The sequence below is a fragment of the Pomacea canaliculata genome, linkage group LG5 (genome assembly GCF_003073045.1).
Source record: "Pomacea canaliculata isolate SZHN2017 linkage group LG5, ASM307304v1, whole genome shotgun sequence".
Lineage (NCBI taxonomy): Eukaryota > Metazoa > Mollusca > Gastropoda > Architaenioglossa > Ampullariidae > Pomacea > Pomacea canaliculata.
The window spans coordinates 16,319,925-16,342,513 of record NC_037594.1 but is presented as its reverse complement, the minus strand read 5'-3'; the positions used below and the strand labels follow the sequence as shown (position 1 = coordinate 16,342,513).

At 42.6% G+C, this 22,589-nt stretch overlaps 1 protein-coding gene and 1 long non-coding RNA gene across 2 annotated transcripts; both read right to left on the bottom strand.

The window, feature by feature from the left end:
- Window positions 1-883: 883 nt before the first annotated feature.
- Window positions 884-4,872, bottom strand: LOC112564509. Its single transcript, XR_003099234.1, has 3 exons — window positions 4,623-4,872; window positions 4,249-4,393; window positions 884-1,282 (listed from the first exon to the last, which is right to left on the bottom strand). It is a non-coding gene; the product is annotated as an uncharacterized LOC112564509 (long non-coding RNA).
- Window positions 4,873-16,440: 11,568 nt separating this feature from the next.
- LOC112565310 (EF-hand calcium-binding domain-containing protein 1-like) lies at window positions 16,441-21,786 on the bottom strand. The gene is given in 6 exon segments (XM_025240700.1): window positions 16,441-17,006; window positions 17,441-17,505; window positions 17,508-17,616; window positions 19,869-20,019; window positions 20,872-21,065; window positions 21,686-21,786. Coding segments are annotated over 5 exon segments (669 nt in total). The 5' UTR covers window positions 21,054-21,065; window positions 21,686-21,786; the 3' UTR covers window positions 16,441-16,844.
- Between the last annotated feature and the right edge of the window lie 803 nt (window positions 21,787-22,589).

Genomic DNA, 22,589 nt, shown 5'->3' with positions numbered 1-22,589 from the left:
GCTGCCTCAAAATTTATCCAAATTGTTCTTTTCAAAAGAAAACAAGCAGGGTGATTGAAAGCTTGTTCATCACAGCGTGTCTCAGACTGTGAAAACAAAAATACGATTCAGCAAAGTGCATCAGTTTCCTTGAGTCGAACACCACAAAAATTGCATAATTTGCTGCTGTTTAATTTTGTTGCCTCTGGTTTTTGCTTTTTTGTTTGTTTTGTTTTGTTTTGTTTTCTTTATTTCATTTTGCCCTTCACAATTCCCTTCTTTGTCAATCGATCGGGTTTTTTCCTTCATTTATTTATTTTTGATTTTACCACCGTCCCTTTTTTTCTTTCATTCCTTCTTTTACACTATGAAATGATATGCAAGCAAAACAGTGTGATTGTAATTAAGAACTCAAAATTTAAAAAGCACAAAACCAACAACAATAACAATAACAACAAATTAAACCAGAAAGTGAAGCAGACTCATTGTGTGAAGGAGATATTCTTTGAAAAGCTGCAGACCTTTAGGAAACGGGAACAAAGATGTTCCTAAAGCGTGTTATAAAGAAAGAGATAATGGTTTCCAAGCTCAAGATAAATTCCAAGCAATCATTTTAAGTATTGAACACCAACACTTCCAAAATTTTGCTTCAAAATAAAATAGTGCAGGCGTGCAACAACAACAACAGCAGCAACAACAACAGCAGCAACAACAACAGCAACAACAACACATACACACACGCACAGAAGGAATGTCCGTGTAAGCATCTGATGTCCTTACAAAAACGCGTTCGAATTACAGCATGAGGATTTCTAGTATCGTGCTTTAAAAACGTTGTCAGGGGTTGTTTTTTTTTTTTTTTTTGTTTCTTTGTTTGTTTTAAGGAAAAGGACATGATAATATCTGACCATTTTTTCCTCAAAAGTTTGAATTAAATTTATACCCGGTGAAGGGTGTCGTAGGTTTTTTTCAAAGGGACAATGTTTATTGGCTATTATTTATTTATCAATCCATCGAGGGAACATGGAGCTAATTTTCCAAATTGCGCGCTTGACGATCTTTTATATGCTTCACACACACACACACACACGGTAGATGTTAGTCAACTGGACGTGAGGGCAATGTCTCGCGTAGAAGACATGATTTTTTTCTGTCTACAAACTGCAGGCCTTGATGTCGTCGCTGCTGAAACGGACGCCATCGCCAGAAGAACGACGAGAACAGGCAGGACTCTGGAATGGCTAACAGCTACAGCATCCTGGCATTGCCCACCATCTGGAGCAACACTTGGGCGATGACACTGCTGTGTAGACAGACAAAGGATGGCGTCGACAAGAAACCGAATAGTCAGAATCGATAACATACAACGAAAGTAGATGTCGATAAATCTGGCTCGACCCCCCATCCGATCAAACGTCCCCCACCCCCAAAAAAAAAAGCACAGACAAAAAAGTATTGAAAACGTTGCACATGCCAGTACACAGACTTGGTCGTTTGCGCATGCGTCATGAAGGGAGGAGAGCGGGCTAAGGGGTGACAAGAAGAACTGTTATTACCGGAGAAAGAGATACAGAAACGAGAGAGAGAGAAGAGCTCAGCGGAGGGTCTGGGAAAGAGTTGGTTGCCGAGGGTGGAAGAGGGAGAGACATAAAGCAAAAGGAGAGGTGGTGGCGATGATAGAGGATTGCTAGCTGCCATGCATTAGAAATGCATGGAGTAGCAACGATTTTCGAAGTCGCGGTCAGATCCGCGCCCAGGAATAGCCGCCACAGCCCGCTTATTTTCAGGGACCGCTATCGACACGTTTTACAATCTGCCAAGAGCGTGCGAAGAGGACGGGAGTGGAAGAGAAGAGAAGGAGAGAAAGAGAGGGGAGAAGGAGAAGAGGGGAAAAAAGCTGAGAGGTACAAACGGAGAAAAGCGAAAGGATGGCCTGCAGTGAAAGGTGTCTTTGGAAAAAAGAAGAAAGCTGGTTGGTGGACATATCGCGTTGGGTGCGCCGGGTGTTGGCGGAAGTAGGGGGTAGGGCTATTAGTGTGGAAGTGTTTCAGGGTGGTGACGGGGGAGATGGTTGGAGGAAGGAGAACGGGGTAAAGTGAGAAGGGATAAATATTTCGGAGATGGGGTCGTTACGAATATGAAAAGCTTTGAGTTTGACGTTGGTCTGGTGATAAATGGCAACCGTTTCTTCAAAGAACAGTCGTTACGCAACGAGACTGACAGACAGATACAGTCATTGTTACATAAGGGATCATTTATTGCCAGTGTCTTCTCGTCGAGGTTCTGAGAGTGAGAGGTGACGAGACAGTGATCAAAATTTATTGAAATCGAAGAAACAACGAATGCTATTCGGACTCCGTAGGAATAAAAAATGATATACAAATGCTCGAGTCTGATTTTTATGCATACATTAATGTTTTTGTCCGTGCATACTATTACAGAGATCATAAAACATCATTACAAGGACGCAGAGGAAAGATTCGTTATTCCGCCCTACAATTTACTTTCTAAAACATTCCATGCAGTTTTAGTTGCATCGACTTGTTTTTCAATCCACATTTGCATCATAGTTTATGCTATGCAGCGATCTAAAAAAAAAAAATAACGATGATATGCAGGCAATGATCCATCCACACATGGCAGCATTGTATTTGTGTTTTAATTTTCCGTTCATCTGCCAGGGAGTCTCCTGGATAATATTTGCCAAAATGGCCACTGCTGCTGACTGGCAAAAAAGAAACTGTTAGAAATCGTCAACATTAAAATAATTTTATTTTAAATTGTGCTGATACAGCTACTACTCCGCTGATGTCTGTCATCTACAAGAAGCAGGACTACTGAGGAAAGGAGCAGGAACCGCTAAGGTTTCTTGTTTGCAGCAGCGTGGAAAGCAGACCCTTGCAGTTCTTTTGACCCAGAGCCTTGCTTCTTCTGTGACCTCAAACTTGTAGTTCTGCTTGCGACCTAAAACTGTGGCCCTGTTGGACTAAAACTTGTTATTCTTGTGAACTAAAACTTCGCAGTTATTGTGAAATAAAATTTTACCGCTTTTTCTAAACGTACGGAGTCTTGAGACTTACAATTAATCTTTGTACTATCAAATTTGTAGTTTTGTGACTCAGAATTTGTTGTTATCGCCGCACTGAAGGACAAAGATACAGCATGTCAGGCGTAACAGCAGTAGCCCTTCATGAAGAGAGCCTCTGTCACCTTTGTTCGCTTCTTCTACACACACACAGAGATGAACGCGTACTCACTTCTACTGATCCCCGCGCACTCACACACGCACACACGCAGGTATATATAGATCTACATTCCTCGGCTCTTTTTCCTCTCTAACGGCCTAGATGAACGAACAAATAAACAAACAAAAAAGCTGAAATATGTTCTGCACACGGTAACAGTTCACACGTGAATCGAAATGTAATATATACTCCCTGGGCATGCTGTAAACATACACACAAAAGATATCGAGAACATAAAATGAGACGAGAAAACGCCGAACAAGTTGGGGATGGGGTGAGGTGGAGTGGCGGCACTGGTGAAAAGTTAAAGAGAAGGGGGGAAGAGAAGAGAGAAGGAGGGGTAGAGGGTGAGCAGGCCAAAGAAAAAGAAACGCATTAGATATACTCCCGACGAGGCTCGGACAAATCTTGTGACTGACAGCCAGACAAGCCACAGCGTGTGCCCTCATCCAGCGGGCTTGAGGAGTGGGGCGAGTCAATGATTCAACAGAATCTCGATCCATGGACCTGGGCGCAAAAGCTTACCACTCATCCATCACTCCACGTTGCCCCGAACTTCCTACCACAACCCAACTCCACCACAACCTCAGCCTCCCACCACCCCGGCCAAGCAAAGAGGCGCGGCGTCTGGGCGAAGGAGCAGAAGGGGGGAAAAACGGTTGGCGAAGTGGTGGGGGGGGGATAGAAGACGGGTAAGGAGGAGAATAGCCCAAACTTCAGGCAGCTGATCAGATCAGAAATGAGGCGTGGCACGAGAGTGGCGGCCTCCATATCGCCGTAGTCTCTTTTGCCCTCCTCATCTTCACAGTATTTCTGTCCTTTCATCTTTACAACAGGACACCGAGTAACAGAAATGATGAACCTCCCAAGGAGCCGAACACCAAGCGCGATGATATAGGTATGCGTCCGTGAGTGCGTGCGTGAGTGCGTGCGTGAGTGCGTGCGTGAGTGCGTGTGGTAGGGAGAGAGATGGAGTATGTGGTCTGAGTTGTGATTCTTGAAGATGCAACATGAAGATGTTGACCTTTTCGTTTGGCAGACATTTTCGAGTTCTAGCTCATGACGTCACGGATGACGTCAGATGTAGGTTTGACGTCAGAAATCGTGGACGAGCTGCACAATGACGTCAATAATGCAGAACCAGAAACATCACACTCTTGACACTTGATCTGAAATGTAATGCAAAGAACAAGACTACAGAACTCACTATTCTTATATGTGTACTCGCATGCTTGTCAAATTACCATAAAGATGGATGCCACAGCTGTACAGAGCATTTTCAAAGTCTTCTCAAAACGTGTCCTCTCACTCTTTCCTTCTCCTCTTCAAACAAGCACGCTCTCACACGCATAACCACGCGCGCCAGATAATGATCAACGGCAATTTTTTACACCTCACCAGCAGAATACGGATCCATGGGAAAAAAAGAGATCGCTGTAACTTCATGAACTTTTTTTCTATCCAGCCATCCCTGGAGCTATCCACAGGTCACACGTTACATTTTTATCGATCGCTACTCCAGCGTCCTCTAGGGGAAGACAAATCATGTCCCCAGGTCAGAACTTGATGAAAATGCAAGTCAGCCTCCTTCTCCCGCTTTTACTGCCGCCAACGACAGGGGCAGGCCACTCTCCGGCAGTCAAGTGCCAAATCGTTTTTTGTGACTTTTTGGCCAAAGAGTGCGTGGAGGGAGGCGTCTTCTCCTCAAGGCGACCGCTACTTTTCTTTTCTTCTCGGCCGGAAGTTCCACGTCAAGCGATAAAAATCAGATGTATTCTATATATAGGCGATGTGTGGAAAGCAGTAAACAAACATATTCACTGTAGCTCACGTGTCGAGACCAGTCAACATCATTATAACCCTTGTGTCATTGTCATTAAGAAGAATATGTATTTTATCTGACGTGTTAAAAGCAGTAGTAGATATAAATAGTCAACAGATACATTAGTCACCCAGGTAAGAAGAAAAAAGGGTGTTTTTTTTTTTCTAGACGATGACTGACACATGAACAAACAACTCACTTGCCGTTACTAGTCGATGGCAAATGTGTTCTAGCTGATGTGAGGTAACAAGTAAACAGTGTTTTTAGTAACCCCAGTAAAGAAACCCTAACGGTTTTCCCGTTTAATCACTTTGATCACTTTCTTTCTTCATTTACAGTTTAATGCTTCTAAGCAAATATACTTACGAAGCTGACACGTATATACGCGCGCACACACACACACACGCATTCTCTCTTTCTCTCACAGAAGAGGCAAGTATTTTTTATCACAGGCTCTGTTAGACTAACCCACGTGTACCATAAATGTTAAATACCTTTACAAAATTGTTAGAGGGAAAGAAAATCGTCCTTGTCTTCATCGACGTGAAAGAAATGGAGGCAAGGTCGCGCAAGATAATAATCACAAACTACAGCCCCGGGCCGTAGTACAGGTCGATCTATGGTTTCTGCTCTACGCATTCCCACATTAGGCTGCTCATCAAAGACTACTGTTGGAGCTGTCCACCAACTCAGGCGTCCTGCAGGACCATGGCGATGGGAGACTGCTTACAAGATGGCTAGACGCCGCAGTGAAAAGCAAGAGATTATTGAGGGCCGTCACAATACCTCCAGCATGGCGGACTGTCTTTAATTTAGAACCAGTGATCGCTTGGCTGGCGATACAGAACGTTCTGAACCAGTACTGGAACTGATTCTTCCTCAAATTGTCCCCCAGTGTGGCGACACTCCCTTTTTTCCTCCACTTCTCCTTTCACTCTCTCTTTACCCACCCACCGAGTTTTAAACAGTAAGATGCCATTCTTCTCTCTCCCTCTCTCTCACTCACACACTCACAAACACACACACACACAGGCTGCATGTGAGCGCAAGCAAGTATTTGTGTGATAGACTGGTCTACAACTCGATTTTTAAAAACGTTCTTGCTGTGCATTTTTCAACTATTTACATTTTCCTTGGATCTTGCCGCTTTTACTAAGATACCTTTATCATCTTTTTTCCAATTACGTCGTTTTATTTTCATCCAAGAAATCTTTTGGTCTCTGTTCTGTTTAATCTTTGGCTCTCGTCTTCTGTCACATGTTTGATGTCTTAATGACCTTCTTTAGCGTCATTCCATGCTCATGATGTGTAGTTTCCAGTTTTTGTTGTTTACAGTGGTTACGTCTCTGTTTACTAAGTCACATCAACTGCTTTTCTTCGCTTTTAATTCTTTCTTGCCCTGCTGTGTTTCGCAGATCCCCTTTTCATTGCAGTCACGCCATTTGAGAACTTTTGCACAGCAATACGAAGACGTCTTTTAGAACATTTATCCTCCATGCCTCTTGTCTCCCTCTCTCCATCCTACAAGGTGAAGATTTCGAAAAATTGTACTGGAAGTGGATTGTTTGAAAAAAAAACTGTGTTGATATATGAACTCAAGGGACCTTTCGCCTTGAGAAGGATTTACTTAACTTTGATAGATCTTTAATAATAATAATAATAATAATAATAATAATAATAATAATAATAATAATAAAATAAATAAAAGGCCAGAGATCGTCGAAGGTTTTGCATTTTAGGTTTGGGAGTTCGAACTCTCAAATGATGCGGAGAGATTAAAAAGAAAGAAAGAAGGAAATTCAAAGAAAGTTTAAAAAAAGGCCAGAAATTACATTACACATCGACCGCGGCGAGGTCTGATGGTTGTATTGAACTACTCGATGCGGTCCCGCCGCCGATCTCCAATGGGTCAGGGAGGAAAGAGTTTCTTCTTTCTAACAGGCTGCGCCCAATATTGTCTGCAGAAGGCAAATTTACTTTGCACAATAAGTACTCCCTGTGGCCGGCCGCGGGGGTAGCCGGCTATGGGGACAATCTGCGGACGCCGCTGTTTGGACAAGCGTGTTTGCCTCCCCGTGCGGTACTGAGGCTGGCCGGCCTAGACAGCTGAACGGTAATTAGTGTGCTCAGAGGATGGGGGTGAGGCTTTCCTGTCTTCTTGTGTGCATATGTACATGCGTGCGTTTGTGTATGTGTGTGTGAATGCATGCGTGAGCTGTGTATGTATGCATGTTGTATGGGTGCATGGACGGAGGCTTGTTTGTAGGGCTGAAGTTTGTAAAAAAAAAAAAAAAAAAAATTAAATGATGTTGTGTTTTGTAAGTATTAATAATTAAAAATAGTAATCTAGAAGATTTGATCAAAGAGGAGAGAGAGTACTTTTATTAATGTCACTACCTCCGTCATCACCATCAACTCCACAAACACCCTCACCCTGCCATCAACCAACCCTACTCCCTCCACCCAAGCAACAACCACCACCACCGTGGTCTGACGTTGGGTTGACTCCTGTAGTGTAGTGTCCCCTTCATCGGGTGGATGCTGCCACACGACGGTGCAAAGACAGTCTCTCTAGTCGTCGGACCATTTTACGGTTGACCACCTTGATCCGTTTTTTCCGCTTTTCAGCGTCTATCAACCTGCCTGCACGTGCGCACAATGCCAGCTGGAGCGCGTGATTCCATTCTGTCACGCGCACACACAGTAGGACATGATGCAGGCGTGGTAAACAACGACGGTCGAGCATCCGTCTCTCTTTCTCTCTCTCCCTGTCCCCTATTTCCTCTTTGCTTCATCCAATTTTTTCCATCCACCACTTTTCGGTAATGAAATTTATATATAGCTGCTTGCACGAGGAGTCAAAAGAGCCATCACGAGTTTTTCAAATCGTGAAAGAAGCGATCTCTTGCAGCTGTTCTCCAGCTCTTGCTTTTTAAAGGTCACTGAAAGATTTGTAGAAATGATTCTTCAAGGAAGGTGCGAAGAGAGAGGAGAGCTGCAGGTGAAGACAAACATCCATATCAAGAACGATAGCTATAGCTATAAGCCACAAGTGTCAGTCTTAAAGAGGCGGATGGTCACAGAATAGCTGCTTAACAAGATTTGGTCCATCTCCATTTGTACGATTTGGTCCACACACGAGAACTTCGTCAGTTATTCGCACATGCGCACATGAGCATGTTGGAAGTTGATGGATGAAAGGCAAGTTGACTTACAAATGTACATCTGTGTAATCTATTTTGTTTTGTGACGACAGGCGAAAGGACACATGAAATTTTTTTACATAGTTTCAGAACGTATCAGACACAATGGTCATTAGTCAATTGGTTAAATTTCTCATGGCATTAGCTGTCGACTGGTTTTAAAAGGAAAGGTTTTTGCCCTCTTAGGATCTTCATGTCAAATTTGGGTCTGGGTGAAATAAGTTAAAAGTAAGTAACTTTAGACTGAATTTCACCTATCAGAGACAAAATATAAACAGACCAACAACACTAACGGCATATACATGAACAAATGTCTCCCATCACCTACCTGCATCTCTCTCTCACACACAATCACATTTATTTCTTACAACCTGTTGGTGTACAGCAGTCCTTGAATCCTTTCCCCATCATTTCAAAAGTTGGTGAAATAAAGTTCATCGAAGGAGTTCAGACTTCAAACGTTCCAGAAAGTTTCCTCACACCCTCCATAAAATTTAATAATGTCAGAGGTACATGAAGAGAGTTTTCTTTCGTTTCCTTCAACCTGTTTGTCTTTCCTTGTCACAACTTTCCCGCGTTCACTGGTGATTACCTCTACTCAACCCTCTTGTAGAGTTACTGTTTACAAGGCCTTGCTGGATGTCACGTGTTATCAGCACATTTAAAAATCAACAGCCTTGGATTTTCGAAAAATATAAAAATGAAGTCGTCAAATATTTTGTTTAATTTAAAACTAGGAAGTAATGTTTTTGTGTTTGCTACAATGGATTGTCATGTTCGCCGTTGCAAAATTTCAATATTTGTTTTTAGATTTGTGCACATCCAGCCGGAAATCCAAAAGCAAACGTTGTCTCCTGGAAACAGTGGCGCGTGCTGCTCACAGAGTCCTTTTCACCCTCTCTCTTTCTCTCCTTCTCTCCATCTCGGTATTTCTCTCGTTCTATCCTCCTTTATTTTCCACTCTTTCTCCCCCTTATCTATTACTATTTTACTCTCTGTGTGTGTGTACATGCTCTGCGCGTGTTCCGGTATGTTTGACTTTTTCCGAGTCATAACATTGTTTCTGACGCTGGCTTTGGCTTTGCTAACAGTTTGTCTTAACAGTTTTTCTTCTCGTCCTCTAGCCCCTTGACTAAGCATCTCCCTCTCGCTGCTTGCCCAGCACGCCGCGCACCAAAGTTTGTGGATCACAACAAACAGCTCGACACGTTTCGAGCGAAGTGCAAAGCTCTCCGATATATCCGGCGGCACAATGAGCATCCACAGGGGCCCGGCAGCTGGAGGGAGGGTCCAGAAGACGGAGGACTTTACTTTGCCGGCTCTGCTGTCACTCTCTCTTCATTGATTGGTGTGTTTTTATTTCCTTAAATCAACTGATTACATTTGCTTACACAAATTAGAATTAATCGTCCGCATCAACAGGCTTCCAAACGGATAAACAGTATCGACAACTTGGTTAATGGAAGATAAGTTTGTTTTCGCTTCGGCCGGTTGTCTTTTTGTCTTCGATTCGTTGCCTTCTCGTTTCGATGACTTACTGATGGTAACTGAGGGAACTGAGTCCTCATGACTAGCTGCCTTCTTCCACTGGTCTGTGTGTTTGCAGTCGGCCTACGCTTCCCGTTGTCATAAACTGTCGGCTGGCTCTGTAGCATCCCGGATGAGTGGCTCGATATCATCCGAGTCGTTACTGATGTCTTTGGCGCCAACCTCAGTGTTTTCGTCGACCGTTGGGAGTCACCTCTTAGCTACCCGGCTAGCGTGTTCTGTGTATAACTGATCCACCTATCCCTCCGTACCTGTTTGCTTGACCCCTCATGGCTATCTCTCCACAAACAACCCGCTCCAGTTGCACTTTGGCCACAGCAAGGATTTAATTAGTCATAAAGTAAAGAATTCTATAACTTTTCCTTTTTTTAGTCGAGTTTCTGTATTTGGCATCCACTAACGACGGACATGATAAATAAGCTTTAACCATTATTTCATAAAATATTTTTTAAACCTGACCAACAGGCAACAGGGTCGACTTCCTATTCAGACAATGAACATATTCTGGTTTCTGGCTTTGAACTTACATTGGTTATCAAATGATTACCTGTATAAAAATGTATTTCAAACGTGACCTATCAGTCAGCCTATATACATTATGTAAAAACTGCATTACCAAACATGCCAGAACTGCAATACAACTAGTTTTGGAGGCAAATTTCACTTTATCTTCTAATACCTTCATTTTACATATTGAAAACTAGTTTCTAAAAGATATCATTACCAAAACACTCCGCCTACACTAAAATATAACGCACTGTTATGATATAAAAATCTGTATTTTTACCATCAATAAAAAATTTGCAAGAATTATTATCAAATTTTTATTTTCTTTTGTACGAGACTTTTACTCTATTATTTGCAAGATTGCATTTATAGTTTATTTTAATATGACTAGGTGTTATGAATAAAATAAATTGTCTTTAAATTGACAAATAAATGTTACTGATGTTGTGTGTTGCTTCTGAATTTTTTTGTTGAACTCTCAGTGTTATACTGAAATTCAAATCAAATAACTGTTTTCCTTCACTATATGCTACTTGTACAGTGGATGCTTCGGCCCTATGCTCCTCGAGGATAAACAAGGAATAAACTAATAATGGATGCGGCTTCCCTCCACTTTCATCATTTTTTCTTCTTCCTTTCTCATTTTTTTTTGTTTCATTTTTTAATATAATGAACCAGCACCAACTCTGGATCTAAGACTACTGCAACCTCTAACATCAACAGGGCAAACAACAATAATAAACAATAATAACAATAACAACAGTCCAGTCGACCAAAACCAGAATACTGGTGAGATGCAGCTTTGCAAGCTAAAATTTAATATTTAGCCGCGACAAATTATTTTCCCTCCGCACATGTTGGGTAGACATAACATTGCTTGCAATGTAGTCTGTTTTAACAGCCGTCCAAGTTTGATATGGAGATAGGTTTGTACACAGTGACGTACGAAGTCGGACTACAAAGATGTTGTTGCTCAGTCTTTGTTCTACTGCCAAGAGGCTTCTTTGACTGTTTATTTCCAACAGACAGAGCTCACCTTGTCTCACATCCATCTCTTTGGTCTGCAAAAGGCGACTTCAAAGTCAGAGACTAGCAAGGACAGAGAATGTTCACTTTTCTTAATTTTCTTTTTTCAGCTTTTTTTTTTCTTTTTGCTATACCACATAATTGATGGCGTTCACGATATTAAAAAAATTGGAATATTCTCAATACACGTGCAAGGATGGGGGTATCATATATTTACTGACGGTTCTCTTTATAACTGTTCAGAAAGAGATGGGGGTTGGGGTTATGAGCAGATGCTCGTCTGTCTGTGCATGTGTGTGTGTGTTTGTGTGAGATATATATATATATCTGGTTGCTGACTGCTTCCGAGAGAATGACAAAACTGCAGACAACCTGCCGGACCTAAGACGGTTTTCTCATGTGAAAAAAGCCAGGCAGGACGTCACAGCTCCTTAATCATAACCCAGTGCCATTCTTTGTTCCTTGTCCAATATTCCAACAGATCTCCTCCCAGCCTTTATTACAATCAATAAATCAACTCACGGCGCAACCTTCAAAGGCGATGACGTCACGCGGAGGAGAAACCTAAGTAAAGGGCGCGCGACTCCCTCGTCAGGAACTACAACTTCAGACAATCACGTCGCAGACGCTTCATTCTGGCACGAGTTGTCGCGCCGTGAGCAAGAGACGAAACTCTTCCCTCCTCCTCCTCCTCCCTCCTCGGTACCTTGTCTTCGCCTCGCTTTTTTCAGTCCTTGTCTCAGCACCGCATCAGCGCTAGTCAATACTGCGTGAGAAGAGACCTTTGAGGTGTTCATCGTCACTTCATTTCTCTTGTAATTGGCATTTGCCGTCCCGTGAAGATGCCAGGATGGCATCGGTACGTCACTCCTGTCTTCAGACCTGCCCCCCTCCCCCGCCTCTCTTTCGTCCCCTCATCACTTCCCCCTCTCCTCTCCTACCACCCCAGTCCAGATTTTGCTACACACTCTCTTTCTCTCTGTGGCCTGCCGCCCATTACAGATCTCGCAGGTTCTATTCTGGGTTGGCGGGCAGCTGAAGAAGAGGGGATGGTTGGGAGGGTGATGTAGTTGCTATAGAAAGAGGAATGGGGTAGGGGAGATGGAGGTATTGCTGCTGGGAAGGGTTTTGTGGATGATGTCGTTTTCAGCATTGACCGTGTCCTCTGGGAAACTGCCGGCTTGCTGAACTAAACCGCTGTCTTCTATTCCAAGGAGATGTACATATAGATGTCTGCCTGCTGTCGGAACCTGCGCTCTTTTTTTGCTACAGATACGACAAAAAACTTTCTTGGGATGAATGATTATTATATTATTATTATTTAAGCGCGTACACATTTATCCAACGCAGCCACGTGATTTTAAGTATGTATGCTACTCTTATTTCTAATTATTTCATTCAAACTTGAGCTGAGCTTGATATCATCAAAATATACATCACTAAACATTTCAAAATTCCCTTCATTAATCTGAAATATAGAAACAATTCAAACACCGGAAGTAATAAAAATCATCTATTTGGGAGCGTACATTGTTCACAATCATAACAGGTTATGTTCAGAGGAAGCAGGCAGTCCCGCAGAGGAATGAACGCGATGGAGTTCAGACAGGAAATGAGGGTTAACCAGCGAAAAGATGGATGGAGCGGTGTACAGTTGACATCCTCACTGCCTTGATTGTCAGAATCGTTCATGAAACAAACTTTGTTAGATGCTAAGTTCTTGTTCCTCTTTTTTTTTTCTGTTCCCAGTTGATCTACACGATCGCGTGATGCTGTAATGTGTGTGAAAACGAGGCTTCCTGACATCGCTGATCGTCATCGGCAGTTGGCTGTGTTTCTTTTCAGGAGCGGCCGAAGGAGGAAGGATGGAGGAAAGAAGTTTCTGGCATCTTCTTTCGCAACTGTGACGTCAAATTTAACGATCACATTATACATAGACAATGCGTTTCGACAGGCTGCTGTGTTGTTGATGTTGCCGAGGTTCAGAGGTAAAAATATCGCACCGGTCGAATTGTTTTCGTATCGCAGTGTCGTATCGTCGGATGGGGTGGAGGATGCTTTGTGTGCATGGAAGTGAGTGATGGTGAGGTCAGTGAATAGTTCAGTTAAACAGTTATTCGCCAGAATGTATCCTACTCCAGACTGGCTTGTTCCAGAGATTCAGCTGTCATCTGAGACACTTTATTGTTCGCGCATGTCTTGAGTACAGGGAGGAGTACAGAAAACAACTGTTCAGCTCTACCTTCTGATTGTACAAGTTGAAAGAAGGCAAGACTTCAACTGTCTTGTCTTAATGATTCTACTAGTTGTATTCCTCCTCGTCCTACCTTGTTTTCTATCTCTAACATTTTCATCCTTGTTGCACTTTTCTGTTCTTTACTAGCTGTACCTTAGCTTCTCTTCCTCTGTCTCGATTCACGTGTTTTCCCTCGGTATTTTCTCTTGTTTTCTTACTTATTTATCTAAATTGGTCTCGTGAATTTTACTTACTAGAGAATGCATTTCATTTCCTGTACACATTTCTGCAGTCTCGTTTCTTTTTTAAACGGTCTCTTTATGGCAAAATTCTGGAAACATTCTGATAAACTCATTCTGATTACAGATTTACGTAAACAAACGATGGCATCAGTTTCTTTATATAAAAGCCAGAATGTCTCGCAATATTCAAATACTATAGTCATGTGTACCTTCTTCAATTTCTCCATCATTCTTAAAAGGGGACAGAAAAGTGAAAAGCAGACAGGAGGCTGCAGCACGTGTGTGTGTGTAGACTGCAAAATGTTGGGGCTGCAGGACAGCCTTGGCAGGTATTTACATAAAGAAGATTCCAAGGACCTGGGACTGAAGGTTCTTCATTATTTCTCTTTTGAGGTGGGAGAGATAAGGACCTCGTTGTCCCCTCTTTACCGTGGCAACTGAAGAGAAATAATCTGATTATGGATGTGGGCTCCATTTCCTTCGCTGTCTCGGACAGGTCTGGTCTTACTTACAGGGAGCAGCAAAAGACACAGGGAGCCGGGCAAAGGAGTTGGGCCGAGTCTCCGCTGGTTCCTGGTAGATAAGACTAGGATGAGGCCGGCTTCTATAGATACTGAAGACGACATTGAAATCCAGTTCCGAGTACATAGACGGACAAAGGAACCACCATCTGGAAGTAAGTTTAGCCGTTCAATGTCCGCTCTTGCAACTAGCCAGTGATTTAAATGCAAGTGTCGCCGTGTTGGTGAAGTGGAATCCAAAATTAACCTATATACAATTAGTTATACTTGCCCAGCAAAAAAATTGTAAAATAAAGGACAAAAGTTACCAACGAATAAAATGTAGCAGATATCATACTTATTTCAATTCACATCTGCAATCAGCAGATCTTTCAACCTGATTTGCAGAAATCTGTCCATCATGCTGTAACCTTTAATTTTTTTTTCTTATTCTATTCCTTTCTATCTAGCTTTCCGTGTTTATCTCACTCTCAGGTCTCTCTCTCACACACAGAGTGCCCAATCTCTTTATGTCCTGCTGATTCGTTCTTCAGTTTCTGGAAACGTCGGTGGAAAAGTTGAGTCGATTTCCTCACCACATGTGACATTCGCGGCTCTCTGCGCCGCACCAGTGACTCCAAAAACAAACCGCTGTTTGGAAATGATCGAATATTCATGAATTTTGCGAGACTGAGCGACGATCTTTGGCACGGGGCGTCCTGTCGAGTTGCTCTGATCACATTTCTCCGTCGCTCATCCCAGCGCCCTCTACCATCCAGCCAAGGTGATGCCGTTGAGCAAGGTCAAGTATGTCTCTTGTTCTCAGCAGCCTCTTGTGACTAAGCAACCAGCTGATGCGTGGTGTTAATTTTTTATTTTTATTTATTTATTTATTGCAGTCTTGTCTACAATGAGGTATTTTGGCAAGCTTTTGGAAGCGAAAAAAAAAACCCCACAGTCTTAAGAGTCGCCTCCCTTCTCCTTGTTTTGAATCTCGCAGATGTAAGCTAATACCATGTCCATATTCCGATGTACAAAGCTCTACCAGCGACTTTAGCGACCAGAAGGCTGCTAAAAGCAAGCCAATGAGTCTTGACAACGAAACAATCCGCCTGGAGACTGCAAGATTGACTCATTTGTCCTAGCCAGATATGATAATTGACCAAACGGAAGTTCCACGCAAAACGCGTCCCATTCTCGAGGAGAGAAGACTGGGATTCATTCACAGACAAATTTCTGGTCATCCCCGTCCATTTCCATTACAGTTTTTCTAGCAAATGAAATGCATAGACGACGCCAGCCAATGATGTATCGGCACGTTGTACCTGTGCAACCTGTTGTGAAGTCTTGCCGTGAATTCTTATAAAATGTGATCATGGAGCTAAAGGAGACGTGCTTTTAGTTTATGTGTGAAGATTGATTGATTGATTGATTGATACAGTAGTGATGGAGTTTTTATGCATCTTTTTAGCCTATTATTTTGAGGGCTGTGCACTTTTCCCTTTGCTATTTCTTCATGTGTTAACAAAGCATTTTCAGAGGAGTGGTGCAACATTTCAAGGTAACTGCCGCTTTCTATAACCAGCTAGCAACGTCCTGTCCTTCAAGAAGAAGAAAATGACCCGTCATCGGAGGCAAAGGTAGGAGGGTGGAGGCAGTGGAGCGGGAATGAAGTGGAGAGGAGGGGTAGGTTCCTGTCACAGCATCCTAATCGTTCATGCTCGTTTCAGCCCTTGCTGTCTGCGCGCTTATTCTCCGAGACTAATGCGCGCGCTGGCGTTTGAAATAGCAAATCAACGAACGATTGCCGAGGTCACGGAAAGGTTGCCGCCGCTGCCTGACGTGCGAGGGTCTCTGCGGCGGACAGTTGACGGACCGCTGACGACCGGAAACTTCGGGGTGTCTGATGGATGTCTGCCCGCTGCTGGCGTGTCCCGGGGGAGTAGGGAGAGGGAGGGGATGCTGTAGCTGATGTCTCGACTCCATTGGTCGAAACTGCTTGGTTACGTCGATACCTACTATCACACGTCACTCAGTGTGTAAACGTCGTAAACCAATCACACGTGCGTACACACAAATCTGTGTGCGTGCGTTTGTGCCTGAGTGTTTGTAAGAGTGGGCGAGATGTGTCGATCCTTTAAGACTCTTTATGACACCATGTGAACCTCAGAAAAACAAATTAAACAAGAAAACGTTTAAGTTTATACTTCCGTATTGATATTTTCGAACTAATTAGCTGGAAGAACGAAAGAGAAAATTGTGGCAGTAAATAGCAGGCCAGAAAAGTTTACCAAAATATTCGTGAAAATTGTTTCTTCAAAGATTTTGATCTTTCTTCTTGGCGAATGTAAAGCTTGGGAACCAAAGAAACAAATCACACAATCACAAACAAACTTAAGAGAACAATTAGGAAACAAAGGAAAGAAGAAAATAATTGGTTTGTCTGAGAGACGCAAGGTGGTTGTCCTGACCAATGCTTGTATTCCTCCCCCTTTCACTTTTTTCTGGTCACACCAGGGAGGGCTCTAGCTTCCTTTTATTTGTGAGAGGAAGGTTTGTTAGGGATGCTGGCGGTGAGAGCTTGAGAGACGTCCCCGCTGATGAGCAAAAGAAAAGAGGCTTTGACATCTGCACACGGCAGGCACCTCCCCAGGGACTCCAACAGAAGGCTGTCCTCCTTCACAGCGACTTCAAAGTCCTTTAGTGACACAACCATGAGCAGTACTTAGCTGTCAGACCTTCTGCCGCCATTAACACATTCAACTCTTTTACACACTCACATTTGGATGTAGAATTGCAATAGTTGCATAATACATTAGACCAACGAATACAGATATTTTATGAGAAACTTAGAAAACCATTATATACGATGCATCGCGCGCTACTCAGGTCACGTAAACATTTGAATTTGCAAACCCCGTACGCGCGCTCTCATATGTACGTACTCACGCACGCAGGCACGCAGACTCACACAAGAGCAACGCATTCCTATTACAGTTGCATGAAGAGCATACTTGGTAACTTTCCTGTGCAAACGAAATTGTATAGAAGTAGGTAACACGCTAACAGGTCTTTCACTTCCCTCACTACCAGAGAGATACTCGGGGGACTGTGAGCAGGACAGATGCTCACATTGAAGCTGACTTTGTTGTCATGGTCCACAACGTCTAGCTTCTTCATGATGATATCGATGAGCTCTTGATGCTCTCATCTGTGTCATCCTCGTGTGACTGCTTCACCAGCGAGCCTTTCAGCCATTGCAATATCTCCTCCCTCGAGATGAAACCGTCGCCATTTAGATCGTACACCTGCGCAGATAATCGGTAGTTACACTGACCTAACACACCTGCACAGATCCCCTTGCACGCTTTAACACAACGGGCTGAAGCCATCAAAAGCAGCTCTTGTAAAAATAAACATATTAACATAGGTCATAGTTTTGAATTCAAAGAATTAAAGCTGTTAAAGAAAACAAAAAACTACATGCAATGTTGAAAGTTTATGCAAAGCATCTCTTCGGAGTAGTAAGATGGCGGCTGGTCAGAGTCAACAGATTCAAGGGTTAGTACGTTACTTTCAGACCGGTGGTTCGTTCCCTTACTTTTTCTCTCAATTGGTTTTGTCTCGACCACCTCGCGAACTTTTCCCTCCATCCTCCTGTCTGCGACTCTGACTTGGAGCTTAATGCCATATTAGCAACTAAGACTATAACACGACAAAGCAGCTAGTCCTGTTAACAGGGTCCCCGGGGAGAGAAAGAAGAGCATGCTCGACACCAGATGAAGTGTGTGTAGTACAACAAAAGGTAAGGAATTGAGCAAACTAATATTTAAAAGATAACTAATATTTAAAAGATAACTAATATTTAATAAATCAGTCGCACAAGTTAGCTGCTGGCCAGTTCAAGCAGATCCTCTCCTGCATTATAAATGACGAACTTAAGAGTAGTCATAGTGGAGCTTCTCTGTTTAATGTTATTTTATATTTCATTAATCTCTTTTATATATGTATATGATGTATGCCCAATCTAATCCACCTCGATATATATATAGAGAGAAAAGAGAGAGCACTGTTTTTCACTTTCGATACATGTGTTTGTCTCGCACATCCGCAACGCCCTTGCCTTGCGAAAGTCAATCTAAATAACTTCGCCAAAAACTCTTCCGAGAGTGGGAAAGGGAGTGCACTTTTAGGGCAAAGGGAGGTAATAAACCTGCAGCCTTGACCTCGAGACGTCTGTGGCTAACGACAGCTCAGTGCAGTGACGGGCCTTGCCGACTGCACGTGCATCTCGAGAAACACACTATACCCGAAATGCTCAACAGCCAGCAGTCTTTTACTGCCATCCTCCGCCTCTTTCCCTCCAATTCCCTCCCCTCTTGCTGTACCTGTATAGTTTTATTGTCTGTCCTGCAGATGTTATTTTACCGAAATCATGTCAGTCACAACCACATCATCATCAGACTAACATCAAAGGTGAGTGCTTGGTGTTTGTGTCAGCATCGTGTCTGCAGATACTTTGCACTGGCGTCCGAGATCATGGCGTCTCGGGTTCATCGCTTCAATCAATTGCAGGGGATGCTTGGAGTGCATAAATCGTTCGTTTGTATCAGTTGTCTGAAGTAAGTAGCTTGAATCATTTATACGTAGCCGTCTAGGGTACATAAATCGTTCGTTTGTATCACCTGTCTGAAGTAAGTAGCTTACACTCCTCCTGTGACAGACATCGTTTGTGATTGTCGTCTGGGTATATTATAAGGCTGGCTATTTAACTTTTTTTCTTTTGGAAAAGAGCTTTATCAGGAAAAGCAGCAATTATAGTTATTTAGGCTGTGGTAGTAGTAGGTAGGGCGGTGGAACTATCAACGTGTGCAAAGATAAAAACCTCGCTCAGCATGCCATGATGGAAGAGCGTGCTTGAGCTTCGTTTTGGAAGCCTGAGGTCGCAGTTGTCCCTGATGCTATTGTGGGCAACCGTTAACATCCAGGCGGCCTTTACGCTGCACTCAGGTGATTTTCTGTGGATTTACTTGATCACTGGCCATTGGATTCTGTGAGCAGTTCCAACGTTATTTTGCGTTTTATGTCTAGCCGAAAAAGGTCAACGCTGGACAGTGGACTACGAAGTGCAAATTTTTGCAGTTACGTCCCCTGTGCTAGTCAGGCTGTCTGGCTGCCTGAAGCTCACATCCCCTTCCCCGACTCACTCTCTTCCTTTCTCTTTCTTTCTCACACACGCACAAAGAAAAATAGAATAAAAGAGAAAAAAAGAGGTTATTTCCGGACACATTAAATGTCGTAGGAGGAATGGCGCTGATGTTCCCGATACATTATTTGTCATTAATCTGTGGATTTAATTTTTTCACAAATTGCCCTAAATTATCCATTTTTAATAAACTTCTAGGTACAGTTCGATTTAGCGGCCATGAATTAAACATCGGATTTTTTAGATACCGTACACACGAAAAGAGAAGGAAAAAATATTAGGAAAACCCAGAATAAGAAAAAGTGCCATTCACACAGCTTCTGGCAGTCCAGACGTTTGTAGACCTGATCTCACCTGGAAGCAGAGGCGAATCTTGATCGAAAGGTTGTCGGAGAGAAACATACCCATACCCCGCACGTACTCCTCCATGATCAGGTAGCCACGGTTCTTCTGGTCGAAGCAACGATACAGATTGTCCAGCATGAAGTCGTCATTGAGAGTGAACCTGTCAGGTCATACAAGGCACTTCAATTTGGCGACCTTTCTTGGACAGAAGAAAAATTGAGTGATTGTACATGTGTGTATAGGGTGGGGAGGGGTTGGTGATTGGTAGACATGCGTGTTTGTGTCTATGTATAAGATGTTGAGAGAATAACGGCTATTAAATAGTTCTTGGTATGTTTTCCTTCATGATGGCGAGCCAGGACATAGCAGACAAGAAGGTATACCCTTTAAAATTGTTAACTTCAGATATGAAAGGGGAAATAAACAGAGTCCTCCGAATGTTTTCGTGCCTGCTTTATCCCGAATATTATGTCTGTTTTATTTATTGTGTCACAGACAGTTTTAGAGAAATTCTGGTCAAGCTAACTGTCCTCTTTCTCTCCTGCCGGTTTGTTAGGATAAAGAAACCGAAACACACTTTCTATTTGTCTGTCCTATGTATTCTGATTGGCGAGAAACCTAAATCCCCGTAAAAATTACAAAAGACCTTCTCTATTCACATTCTAACTTATAATGTCAGACACCAAAACCAATATTTCTAGCCCTCTAGCTGCATTTGTCTACAAAGCATTAGACCGGAGAGACCAGTCCATAAAATAGCGTACTTCTCTGTGTGTTCCTTTAGTACTTGTATTTTCTGTAAATTTATAAGTGTAAAAAATTGCAAATACCTTCATGTTGATGACAATCCTATTGCATACTATACAGTTTCTGTGTATATACCTTTAAAGGTCTTATCTTCCCCCCTTGAAACGGGCCGATGGCCTATTCAATAAAGTGATTCTGATTCCTTCCTGCCTTTCCGCTCTCCCCCTTCTCTTTTCGTTTTGGCGTTCAAAGGGAAGGCACTCACAATTCCGTCATCTCGGCGCGAAACTGGGCGCGAGGCATCTTGCCGGGAGGGTTGGTGGTGACGAAGTTGAAGTAGTCGATGAGTTGTCGCACCTTGTCCACGGGCAGAGAGGACTCGCGGCACAACTTCTTCAACCGCATCTGGTGCTTGTGCACGCTGATATACGGTTTCCGGTGCGACATCTTGTCTGCGAACTTCCAAGCGAGCAGACAGTTTGAGTATTGAGAAAACAGTGCCACGAGTGTGTTGATAGCATTCAATGATCAGACCTTTTTCATTTCTTCTCAAATATCCTCACACAGAGTCTGGCATAACGGTGTAGCTAAAAAGCTTATAAATCACTTAGCTTGCAAGAAGTTATCCTTGGTAAGGATCTCTGGTGCACGATATTTTTGTTTACTTTGAGAACAACCAAGATGTACTTACATATGTTGAAAGATAAATGTTATTAAATGTACTCCTTTGAACATACACAAAATACTTAAATATGTTGAAAAATAAGTGTGTGAAAGGTGGTTATCAACTTCTTTTGTTCTGCCTCTAACTAGCCTCAAGATGCTAATTAAGTATAAAGCTTAATTCCTCCTATCCTTACACATTTTTGTGCAGTCTGTCTTCCATTCGTGGTCTCTCTAAATATCTATTTTTTCCACAGAATATGCACGACAACTTTGAGAAGATACAGTGCTAGATCCCTAGATTCATCATCGTTCATCATATTGCATACTATAATAGTTTCAAGACAGGCTTTTCGCTAACGTTTTGATATTTTTATAAATGGACAAAGAGCAAAAGATATTTTGATTCTACTCACAGTTTACAGCAGCAGAACTCTATCCGCCTTTCTCCGTAGTAATAGGTCGCGACACGTGACGTGACGTGACGTTAATTATCATTGACGTCATAGCCTCAGATGACGTCAGACGTTTATGACGCAGTGCACAAGAGGAAGTGACAGTAGAGAGAAGGTGATGATCATGATGATGATGATGAAACAGCTTAACGTGACGTGACGTTAATTATCATTGACGTCATAGCCTCAGATTACGTCAGACGTTGATGACGCAGTGCACAAGAGGAAGTGACAGTATAGAGAAGGTGATGATGATGATGATGATGATGATGATGAAACAGTTTAATTATCGCTGTTTCCTGCCACAGACTTTACAAAAGTCAGCTTACACGTTAAAAAATTATTTTAAAAAGTTCCAAGCACCAACCTCATACAGTCTTTAACTCCTTTAATATTTCACGTCTTTCTTCTACTAGAAAATTGCTCATTTGAACATCCACATCATCAGCATCGCAGGAAAGTGAAGACTGCAATAAGAATAAAGGAAGTGAAGAAATTTTCTGAAGCAGGTAAGACATTGATTTTTACAAAAATGTGGGATCAAGTTCAAATAAGGCAGATTATATGGAGTCAGCTCCACTTTTTCGGGGCAGCATAGCAACACAGAAAAAGTCAAGTTTTTGCATGTTATGCCTTTGAGATGTACAGCATCTAAACACTGGGTGTGGTCGGCTCTTGCTCCGATTGCTTGTGACAAATGTTCGCTTCTGTCATACAGTGGGACTCCTACTATTACGTTGTGATGGAATTATTACTGAAATGTGTTCTTTAGTTTAATTAAAAATATAGTTTAATTATATGTTTAAGTTAGGTGTTATTTAATCTAACTAGCTCTGATACCGTAAGCCAATGACCACCCAGCGAA